At 37.6% G+C, this 12100-nt stretch overlaps 2 protein-coding genes across 6 annotated transcripts in view; one reads left to right on the top strand and one right to left on the bottom strand.

Moving 5' to 3' along the window:
- LOC106093798 (glutamate [NMDA] receptor subunit 1) overlaps positions 1-12100 on the bottom strand; it is a 65465-nt gene that overhangs the window by 24596 nt on the left and 28769 nt on the right. For both annotated transcript variants that reach the window (XM_059361371.1, XM_059361372.1), the window contains exons 2-7: positions 9685-9883; positions 9346-9471; positions 3791-4015; positions 3513-3715; positions 3277-3442; positions 3113-3218 (exon numbers count right to left, since the gene is read on the bottom strand). In XM_059361371.1, the coding sequence (XP_059217354.1) occupies positions 3113-3218; positions 3277-3442; positions 3513-3715; positions 3791-4015; positions 9346-9471; positions 9685-9846 (988 nt within the window). In that variant the 5' untranslated portion in view covers positions 9847-9883. The remainder of the gene's footprint in view (positions 1-3112; positions 3219-3276; positions 3443-3512; positions 3716-3790; positions 4016-9345; positions 9472-9684; positions 9884-12100) is intronic.
- Positions 11069-12100, top strand: part of LOC106090477 (inositol 1,4,5-trisphosphate receptor) — a 152389-nt gene continuing 151357 nt past the window's right edge. For all 4 annotated transcript variants that reach the window (XM_059361370.1, XM_059361369.1, XM_059361368.1 and 1 more), the window contains exon 1: positions 11069-11709. The gene's annotated coding sequence lies outside the window, so the exon portion shown is untranslated. The remainder of the gene's footprint in view (positions 11710-12100) is intronic.

The following is a 12100-nucleotide window of genomic DNA, read 5'->3' as shown; positions in this document are numbered from 1 at the left end:
GTCCAAGAACCTTTGCTAATGTCGCTAAGGACAACTTGCTAATGATAGTTGTCGACAATGGAGCAAAAAAGGGCTGCATAGCTGGGAATAATTGGTGTGGGATATCCGATAGACTGTCATTGCTTTCGGTGATCAACGCTCAATTGAAATGTATCGTTGGGCCCTAAAAAAGATTTGCAAGATCTGAAGAGGCTCAGCACTTATTTTAGCCAAGTAGGAAAATATTCTCGACCAATGGCACACGATTGGATACCAAAGATACCTTGGATCCTGCAGACACCAAGGAATATATTTTTATATCAGCTTTTTACATACTTTTAAATACCTTTCGTTTGACATTTATATTGTCCCAGTCGGAAAATGTGTCTTGCTGGGGAGTTTTGGGGGGTGGGGAGGCCCCTCAGTCGAAGTCGAAGAATAAAGTTTTTTGTCAGATTTGTATTGTACTTTTAAATACCTTTTATTTGATACCAATATTAGCCAAAGCAATGAAAGTGTCCTGTTAGGTGGCGTTTTTGGAGGTGGGGAACACCCCTCCTTCCATACTATAGGTGGCATTTTTGTGCCAAGTACGTACTCTACTCTTAAATACCTTTCATTTGGTATCCATATTGCCCAAAGCGGTAAAAGTGTCCTGTTTGGTGGTGTTTTTGAAGGTAAGGGACCCCCCGACACTTAGGGTGACATTTGTATGTCAAGTTAGTACTCTACTCTTAAATACCTTTCATTTGATACCCATATTGTCCCAATCGGTAAACATGTCCGTTCGGGTGGGCTTTTGGATGGGGCGTCCCCATAGGTTTTTGACCCAAAAATTGTATACCAATTCCGTATTTTTGTGGTATTATAAGTTGGCATAGAAAATTTCGCTTAAATCGGTGCAACCATCTCCGAGATCTGGTTTTTTCGAAAATACCATTAAGGGGGAGGAAATTTGCAACAACCTAACTTAACTTGCTGAAGGCCGCCGTAGCGCAGGGGTCAGCATGTCCGCCTATGACGTTGAACGCCTGGGTTCGAATCCTGGCGAGACCTTTAGAAAAAATTTTCAGCGATGGTTTTCCTCTACTAATTCTGGCAACATTTCTGAGGTACTATGCCATGTAAAACTTCTCTCCAAAGAGGTGTCGCACTGTGGCACGCCGTCCGGACTCGGCTATAAAAAGGAGGCCCCTTATCATTGAGCTTAAACTTGAATCGGACTGCACCCATTGATATGTGAGAAGTTTGCCCCTGTTCCTTAGTGGAATGTTCATGGGTAAAATTTGCATTTTGCAACTTAACTTGTTTTCAGTTATTTTTTTACCCACCACCGAAGGATGGGGGTATATTCATTTTGTCATTCCGTTTGCAACACATCGAAATATCAATTTCCGACCCTATAAAGTATATATATATTCTTGATCAGCGTAAAAATCTAAGACGATGTAGACATGTCCGTCCGCCTGTCTGTTGAAATCACGCTACATTCTTCAAAAATAGAGATATTGAGCTGAAACTTTGCACAGATTCTTTTTTTGTCCATAAATAGAGATATTGAGCTGAAACTTTGCACAAATTCTTTTTTTGTCCATAAGCAGATTAATTTCGAAGATGGGCTATATCGGACTATATCTTGATATAGCCCCCATATAGAGCGATCCGCCGATTTGGGGTCTTAGGCCAATAAAAGCCACATTTATTATCCGATTTTGCAGAAATTTGAGACAGTGAGTTGTGTTAGGCCCTTCGACATCCTTCGCTAATTTGGCCCAAATCGGTCGAGATTTTGATATAGCTGCCATATAGACCGATCCTCCGATTTAGGGTCTTAGGGCCATAAAAGCCACATTTATTATCCGATTTTGCTGAAATTTGGGACAGTGAGTTGTCTTAGGCCCTTCGACATCTTTCGCTAATTTGGCCCAGATCTGTCCAGATTTGGTTATAGCTGCCATATAGACCGATTCTCCGATTTAGGGTCTTAGGCCCATGAAAGCCACATTTATTATCCGATTTTGCTGAAATTTGGGACAGTGAGTTGTGTTAGACCCTTCGACATCGTTCGCTAATTTGGTCTGGATCGGTCCAGATTTGGTTATAGCTGCCATATAGACCGATCCTCCGATTTAGGGTCTTAGGCCCATGAAAGCCACATTTATTATCCGATTTTGCTGAAATATGGGACAGTGAGTTGTGTTGGGCCCTTCGACATCTTTCGCTAATTTGGCCCAGATCTGTCCAGATTTGGATATAGCTGCTATATAGACCGATCCTCCGATTTGAGGTTTTGGGCCCATAAAAGGAGCCTTTATTGTCCGATGTCGCCGAAATTTGGGACAGTGAGTTAAGTCAGGCCCCTTGACATCTTTCTGCAATTTGGCCCATATCGTTCTAGAATTGGATATAGCTGCCATATAGACCGATCTCTCGGTTTTAGGTTTTAAGGCCATAAAAAGCGCATTTATTGTCCGATGTCGCCGCAATTTGGGACAGTGAGTTGTGTTAGGCCCTTCGACATCTTTCTTCAATTTCACTGAGATTGGTCCAGATTTGGATATAGCTGCCATATAGACCGATCCTCCGATTTTATGTTTTGGGCCCATAAAAGGCGCATTTATTGTCCGATGTCGCCGAAATTTGGGACAGAGGGTTAAGTTAAACCCCTCCACACATATTTCTGCAATTTGGTCTAGATCGATCAAGATTTGCATATAGCTGCCATATATACCGATATATCGATTCAACGTCTTGGCTCCAAAAAAGGCGCATTTATTGTCCGATTTCGCCGAAATTTGGGACAGTTCGTTGTGCTAGGCTTTTCGACATCCGTATCGCATATGGTTCAGATCGGTTTATTTTTAGTTATAGCTTCTAAAAAGACCAATATTTTGTTATACACAATTGAACAATGACTTGTACTTATTAGTATTTGGTCCAAATCGAATCATATTTCGATATAACTGCTAAGGGACATAAGGTGTGCAATTTTCACCGGATTTTGATGAAAGGTGGTTTACATATATACCCGAGGTGGTGGGTATCCAAAGTTCGGCCCGGCCGAACTTAACGCCTTTTTCCTAGTTATCTCTTCGCTTTGACTCCCAAATATCATTCTTTGGTCCACACTCACCTGATTCCCAATTGACCCCGGAATCATCACAGTTCTTGGGAGGTTCCGTTATGGTTTCATTTTGCATCATTTCACGAATGGCTGAGGCCAGAACATAAACGGTATCCTTTAAGAGATAAAACAAGGATTACCAATGTGAAAGCTTCAAACTAGCCATGACTTACCATCAAATGAATAGTGTCATTATTCACATGTTCCAATTGTAGACCCAAAACACCATCTGGTATATTGGTGGCATTCAACGCCTGCTCGGTAACAATCCAAACATGACCAGCCTCGGTCATATTATAAGTGGCAGCATCACGGAATATAACCTGGGCATCCTCAGTGCTGGAAAGTTGGAAGCAAAGGATAAGTACATAACCATTGAACTATGCAGGATTCTACTTGAGCTAGCTACCTGGCATACACCAAATACACTCTGCTTTGTGCCGTCTTCATATCAATCAAATGTTCGGCAAAACTTTCCAACTTTGGCTCAAATTCCACTATCATTTCCACAGTGGCCTTAACATCGATATCATCATAATAGGTTTGTGAGGTAGTTTGGAATCTGCCCAAAATGGCACGACCATCAGTATCGGAGCTGTGAATAATTATCACCTGAAATATAATCAAAGCAATATTAAATTATGGCTTATTTTTGCTTCTCCTCTTCTTTTTGCTGTTGTCACCTACCTTGGTATAACCAAAATGATTTAACATTTCCAGCCATACATCTGCCTGATGATAATACGGTGGCACTGTGCGCAAAAAGGACACATGAATATTCTTATCCGAAAAGGCAGCATCTCGCGATGAGATGCCTATAACAGGTATTTGAAAGAAACCACTGGTGTAGCTGACAGCAGCCGGTGATAAGTCGCCAGAGGTGGAGGTATGTGAGACAACCACGGCATAGACCTACACGACAACGAACGCCAAAAAGGAGGCACATCAAAATGAAATGGAAAATAATTCAATAAATAAAATTACATATTTGTTAGATAACAAATATTGGTTTGCTTATGCATTAGATAATCATGTTTGTGTCTTTGGCATCAACTCAATTCTAAATCCTTGTTGCTATCCATTGATTCCTATATCCATTATTAACATGGCTTCAATTATATTTGATTATATTTTGCTTGCCATTTTACATGTGATATGATGTGGGGCATGTGGAGTAGTAGGCATACAAAAATTGCCAACTAGAGAACGTTTACACTCTAACATGAAGGGCACTGGCACTTATGTTTATGATGTACTAATGCCATGCAAGAGCTTAGAAATCCTGTGGGGATAATTTGGTGTTCAATGATGTAAAGGGTTGCAATGTATTAAATGACCACAGAGGCCATATTCAACAATGACCTATTGAATGTTATACAGGGTAGCTGAGAAACTACAAATGGCGGCTTCATGATATTTGTGAAATGAAAATTAACCATGATGGAATTCAAGCTTAATAGTGCGATTGCGTTATATTTGACTGGAAATCACAATCAGCTTTTGTTGGCGAACTCAATCAGAATGAACAAATTGCTTGTGTATCGCACCATAATTCGTTATAATGATACTGATAGCGTTGCCAAATGAACATTCCATTAAGGAACAGAGGTAAACTTCTCATATATCACATTGAGTGCTGTCCGATTCAAGTTTAAGCTCAATAATAAGGAAATTTTTATATGACATTGGACCTCACACAACTCGCCAGCATTAAGAGGAAATAACCATCATTTAAAACTCGGGTATTCAGGGACAAAGTCGTATATGCTTATCCTGCTTTAAAGTGGCTTAGGGTGGCCAAACGCCATGGTGGTCCAAAACAACACAAAACAACTGAAATCCTTTTTTATACCCACCACCATAGAATGGGGGCATACTAATCTAGTTATTCCGTTTGTAATTGCAGGGGCAATCTTCTCACATATCAATGAGTGCAGTCCGATTCAATTTTACGCTCAATGATAAGATGCCTCCTTTTTATAGCCGAGTTCGAACGGCGTGCCACAGTGCGACAACTCTTTGGAGAGAAGTTTTACTTGGCATAGTACCTCACAAATGTTGCCAGCATTAGGAGGGGAAAACCACCGCTGAACATTTTTTCTGATGGTCTCGTCAGAATTCGAACCCAGGCATTCAACGTCATAGGCTACGGTGGCCCCCGTTTGTAACACCTCGAAATATTGATCCAGGATCCCATAAAGTTTATATATTCTTGATCGTCTCAACATCCTGAGTCAATGTCCGTCCGTCCGTCTGTCGAAATCACGATAGCTGTCGAACGCGTAAAGCTTGCTACTTGAAACTATGCACGATTACTTAATATTGATGTAGGTCATTAAGGATAGGAAATGGGCTATATCGGTTCAGATTTGGGTATAGCTTCCATATAAACCGATCTCCTGATTTGACTTCTTGAGCCGCTGGAACCCGCAATCTTTATCCGATTTTTCTGAAATTTTGTACATGGTGTTCTGACAGCTATACCTGGTTATGTACCGATTTGCGCCATACAGCAGTTGTTGGAAGTCATAACAACAACTGTGCTTATGCAAAACTACAGCCAAATCGGATAAGAATTACGCCCTCTAAAAGCTGAAGAAGTCAAGACCCCAGATGGGTTTATATGGCAGCTATATCAAGTTATGAACCGATTAGAACCATACTTAGCACAGTTATTCGAAGTGATACCAAAAAAAAAATCCGCGTGCAAAATTTCAGTCAAATCGGACGAGAATTGCGCCCTATACAGACTCAAGAAGTCAAGACTCAAGATCGGTTTATGAGGCAGCTATATCAAAACATGAACCGATTTGGCCCATTTACAATCCCAACCGACCTACACTAGTAAGAAGTATTTGTGCAAAATTTCAAGCGCATAGCTTTACTCTTTCGAAAGTTAGCGTGTTTTCGACAGACAGACGGACGGACATGGCTAGATCGACTTGTCATCGGCCATGGCTAGATCGGACATGGCTAGATCGACTGACAAGAATATAAATACTTTATGGGGTCTTAGACGCATATTTCGAGGTGTCACAAACAGAATGGCGAAATTAGTACTACCCCATCCTATGGTGGAGGGTATAAAAACAAGCTCAAGATAAAGCCTGACAAATTCTAAAAATTCACCACCTGCAGCAATTCAAACAAATTTATACTTGAAAGACAAAAAAAAAATTGAGGCTTGTAAGGTCTCAAAAATTCAAATCGGGAGATCGGTTTATATAGGAGCTATATCTGAACGGATATGGCCCATTTGCAATCCCCAATGACCTGCATCAATATTTAGTAACTGTGCAAAATATCAAGCGGCTTGCTTTACGCATTCGACCGCTATCGTGATATCGACAGACGGACGGACATAGCTAGATCGACTCAGAATGTCGGGATCTTAGACGAATATTTCGAGATGTTGCAAACTGAATGACTAAATTTATATACCTCTTATCCTAGGGTGGTGGGTATAAAAATCAGGAAATCGATTAATATAGAAGCAATATGCACAGACCTAATAAAACCCAATAATTGTACAAAATTTTAGCCCAATCGGATGAAAATTGCGCCATCTATAGGTGCAATGTATCTTAGGGGATACATTCAGTGTCGGATCGATTATTTTTGTTCAATTTTGCAACAAAAGGAACTCTGTCGATTATATCGATAAGAGAAATATTATATTAAGACAAAATATAAAATATCGATAGCACCATCTACATTTTTCCAGCTCTAGTTTCGCCACAATTAAATATTGTGACCAAGATATAGAAAGCTATTTATTTGTCAGGCTTAAATTTTTGACCACTTTTTGTATGTGGGCCGTATGTCTCCAATAAGTCTATTCATTATGAAATGACAAACCATTCTGAGTATAAAAGTGACAGCTGTCTAAATTCCAACTACGAAAAAATGAGGGCAAATTTAGATTTCACTCTTAAAAAAATAATTTCATTAAGTAATAGATTTGTTTTCAAGACAATCTTACTCGCAATGTTTTTTTTTACGATTAACGACCGTATTCACCAAACTTAATGAAACCTTAAAATAGGTGCTGTAAAGGAAATCAGTCAAATCAAAGCTTTATTAGATTTTGTGAGTACTGGTATTATTCTTTGAAAATCCTCGTTTGGATCTTATTTTCACCCAATAATTCGTTAAAATTTGATATATAAAAAAAATAAATTAATTTCTTAGAAAATAATCACAAGAGATGAATTTCCTTGTTTCCAGCTACTTTATTCAAATAATTCTCTTAGATAACGGCTGTACTTTTGTATCAATCAAGCAAAATTATGATTACTAAGATGTATAGCATATTTTTAGGCGAATATATTTTCAAGTCGCTAAACTAATATTGAAACCTTATTATTACGCACACTGAAAAAAAACTAAAAATCGGTTTCAATTACGAAAATTATAATATCAATCATCGTTTTTGAAGAAGTGAGTGAAAACACAATTAAAAGCGTGCTAAGTTCGGCCGGGTTGAATCTTATGTATCGTCCACCATGGATCGCATTTGTTGAGTTTTTGACGGGTATATCTTTTTAGGCAAACAACGGATAATGGATAAGAATTGCTATGCTATTGGAGCCATATCAAGTTATGGTCCGATTCGGAACATAATTGAATTAAGTGTTGGAGATCATAGTAGAAGTCAATGTGTAAAATTTGAGCCAATTTGAATAAGAATTCCGCCCTTAAGGGGTTCAAGAAGTAAATAAGGAGATTGGTTAATATGGAAGCTGTATCAGGCTATGGACCGATTCAGACCATATTTGAGACCATACAAAATGCCAGCCAAATCGGATAATAATTGCGCCCTCTAGAGATTCAAGAAGTCACGATTTCAGATCAGTTTATATAACCGCTTTATCAAGTTATGAACCAATTTGAACCATATTTGGCACATTTTTTTGGAAGTCATAACGAAAATCGTTGTGCAAAATTTCAGCCAAATCGGATGAGAATTACGCAGCTCAGGAAGTCTAACCGGGAGATCATTTTATATGGCAGCTATATTGGGTTATTGACGATCTGAAACGTGCTTAGCAAAGTTGTTGAAATTAACAACAAAACACGTTATACCAAATTTTTCATGCGATATGGAATTTTAAGGCTCTGAGCAGCTATAACTTTTGTGAAAATCAGACCAAAATTATGGCCACTAGAGTCTAAAAATGTCATATCGGACCACAATATTGTCCGATATTTTAAAAATTTGGCATGAGGTATTTTATTTTCAAAAAATTTCATTCTGTTTGTAACGCCACGAAATATGCCACTAAGACCCCATAAAGTATATATATTCTTGATCGTCATGACATTTTAGGTCGATCTAGCCATGTCCGTCCATCCGTCTGTCTGTCGAACGCACGCTAACTTTCGAAGGAGTAAAGCTAGGCGCTCGAAATTTTGCAAAAATACTTTTTATTAGTGTAGGTCGTTTGGGATTGTAAATGGCCCAAATCGGTCCATGTTTTGATACAGTTGCCATATAAACCGATCTTGGATTTTGATTTCTTTAGCCGCTAGAGGGCGCATTTCTCGTCCGATTTGACTGAAATTTTGCACGTGGTGTTTTCGTATTACTTCCAACAACTGTGTTAAGTATGGTTCAAATCGGTTCATAACCTGGTATAGCTGCCTTATAAACCGATCTGGGATCTTGACTTCTTGAGCCGCTAGAGGGCGCATTTCTCGTCCGATTTGACTGAAATTTTGTACGTGGTGTTTTAGTATCACTTCCAACAACTGTGCTAAGTTAGGTTGAAATCGGTTCATAACCTGGTATAGCTGCCATATAAACTGATCTGGGTCTTGACTTCTTGAGCCTCTAGAGGGCGCAATTCTCATCCGATTTGGCAGAAATTTTGTAAAACGGCTTCTCCCATAACCTTCAACATACGTATCCAATATGATTGGACTATAACTTGATATAGCTTAAATAGCATAACAGTTTTTGTTCATTTCTCTTTGTTTGCCTAAAGAGAGATACCGCGAACAGAACTCGACAAATGCGATCCATGATGGAGGGCATATATGATTCGGCTCGGCCAAACTTAGCACGCTCCTACTTGTTTTTTGTTATATTTAATTGTTTTTAATTTTTTCCATTGAGATTTTGTGGACCTATGTTCACATTGCTTGCCAATGGATATTAAATATTATCTAAAGACCATTCAATAGTGTTTGTTAGAGGTTTCACGACTAGATATGGGACTAAAAATTTGCATAAAACTTACCCTTTGGTCAATCAACTTATCACAGACATTAAATACAGTTTTTATAGGATTTTTGTCCATGCGAATGGTTTTGCCATAATAGGTCATATTACGGCTGCTTTTGTAGTTATTTCGAAAATTCAGCAGCTGAAAAGAGATTGAAAATGAAGGAATTTAAAAAAAAGAATATAGAAATGGTAAAATTTTTTATTGTATTTCAAATTATAAAATAAAATAAATTTTGTAAAATTAAAAAAGATTTTTTTAATAAATCAAAATCTTTTAGAGTTAAAAAAATACACCAAAAATTTAAAAAAAAATTTAATTTTTATAATTTTTTTTATTTCGTTTCTTACTTACCGATATGGTCTGGCGAAAATGATTTTCACTATCATTATCGGCCAACACCCCACCTATGGTGTAGATATCATCGCTAGCATCATTGGCACAACTGACTCCTGTCACCAGCAACAGCAAGCAGGTCGCAAAGGTGTAGATATATTTCGTATACAATGCGAGCATTATGTTTCTTTAATTTAAAGAGGATGAATCATTTTAACTAAAAGAAAATCGAAATGTTGGATTATATTTATTTTTTTTTAGTTTCTCTTATAAAGTTAATATTAATTTCTTATTTAATTTATTAGTTAAAATGGCTTGGATTTAGTTTATATTAACGCCATGTCTTTTATGCAAGTAAATAGTTCTTACATTTAAGATAGTACATATCGTTAGCTAGAAATCCTTACACCAAAATGCTCAAGAACCAAGAACAAAATATTTCAAATTGAGTAGTTTTTTTTTGTTTTTTTTTTTTATTGTAGCTAACAAAGACTTGAAGATTTCATTAAGGAACAGGAAGGATACTTGTGGCATATCAATGTGTGCGGTCCATTTTTAGTTGTAGCTCAATGATAAGAGACTTATTATAGCCGATTCCTCTAATACCATGCCACCTCACGCATTCTGTGATTGCCCGGATCTCCGTTTACAGGACAGTATTTTGGTCAGATAGTCGCAAATAGATTTCAGTCCCTAAGCTCTTAATGTAGTCTCTTAGGCCCACTCTGTCTTCTAGCTTTGATCCATCCGTGTAGCATCAACTTCCAGAATGCAATACTGATGTTTCGTCAATCTAAGAATATGCCACCGTTAGCAGTGTCGCGCACTCGACCTCAAATGTCATTTTAGTTATACGATCATAAACCCCTTCTAATCCACACAGGAATTTTATCGTCGCTCCGATTAAAAAATTAAATTTCGACAAAATTTTGGTATAGAAAATAAAATATTTGAATTTTTTCTACGAAAATTAAGTTCCTATTTAGTTTGACATAATTTTATGTTTTTTTTTTTTAATTTTTTTAAAGTTTTATAATTATTTTAAGTAATTAATAACTAATTTACTACCAAAAGTTTTAATTTAAATCTTCTCCCAATATGTGCTTTAATATGTGTACATATCTCATTTTGTTAATCTGGCATCATCTCTTGTGGTATTTGTTTACATTTGTCTCCCCCCATTTTACCCCCAACCAACCGCATAACGATCCCAACCATACGATCATATGGTTTTGACAGTTATCGCAAGCATGCCGCCCCATTTAGTTACTTTTCTCTCATTCTCTGCCTCTCTTTCTCACACACTCACAATTAACTCTTTTTTTACTGCTCAGCTTTGGGGGCTCTGGCTTAATATCCCAATAGTATTTTTCATTGCGGTTACTCTGAGTTGAACGTCTTAACCGACCACTTGTTGATATTGTGTTAACGCGTCGCGCCGCGGTGTGCCATATACTAAAAAGAAAAAAAACCCACCATAGCAAGAAAAAAAAAGAAACCAACAAATATTTTTAATATTTATACCTACTTGCGTTTAAAACCACAATTGTGAAGAGATTCATTAATAGTCTACTAAATCCAAGTGCAAGGCAAGTTAAGTTACAATCATTCAACAAGAAAATTTGCAAATAATCAAAGTGAAATTGTGATAACGAGTGAAAATTGAAAATCATTGAAAAATCCAAAGACACCTTTCGGTGTTAAAAAAAACAACTTTATTTCTTTTGTGCTTTCTTAATACGTAGCAGTCATTTTTTTCTTCTTCTTTTTCTTCGGTCGTTTGTCGTGTTCTTCATGCTGTTGTTGTTGCTGTTGGCAGCAATCGTTGTTTCGGACCGTGTAAGTAAAGCGCGCTGTGTATTGTTGTGGTCTCGGTGAGTTTTTAATACCTCCTCGTTCATGTTATGCCGTGCTACTCAACGTCAGCGTCGCAGTCGTCGTCGTCGTAACAGCGTTTGGTTGATCGTGTCTTGGGGGAGTCTCAATCAAGTCTTGATCGGTTTGGGAGGGGAGCTTTAAGTGCGCGATCTCTTATGAGTGCATGTGTGTGTATATATATTTAAGCTGATATTTTTGTGGCGCTTGTGTTGCTGCTGCAGCTGCCCATATCGCTGCCTATTGTTTTTTTTTATTCTTCTTTTTATAAATTGTTGGGGGGGTTAAGGTGTTGCTTTTGTTATGGGTGTTTTTTGTTGCTGTAGCTATTCATTTATGCCAAGCTGTGTTTTGTGTTTGCATTCTGTACTTAAAAGTGACAATGGCAATAAAAACACAAATTTCAATGCTTTAACTTAATAATAAATACGCGAATGTATGTGGGAAAATAAATTTAAATGAAAAGATAATAAAATAAATAAGCAAATGAAATTGAAATACACCGAACAAGCGATGATAAAGGAAATTCAAGGTGACAATTTGGAAAAGATCAATAGTG

Source organism: Stomoxys calcitrans, chromosome 2 (assembly GCF_963082655.1).
Source record: "Stomoxys calcitrans chromosome 2, idStoCalc2.1, whole genome shotgun sequence".
NCBI lineage: Eukaryota > Metazoa > Arthropoda > Insecta > Diptera > Muscidae > Stomoxys > Stomoxys calcitrans.
The sequence above is the reverse complement of the archived record's forward strand: the minus strand, read 5'-3'. Positions and strand labels throughout refer to the sequence as shown.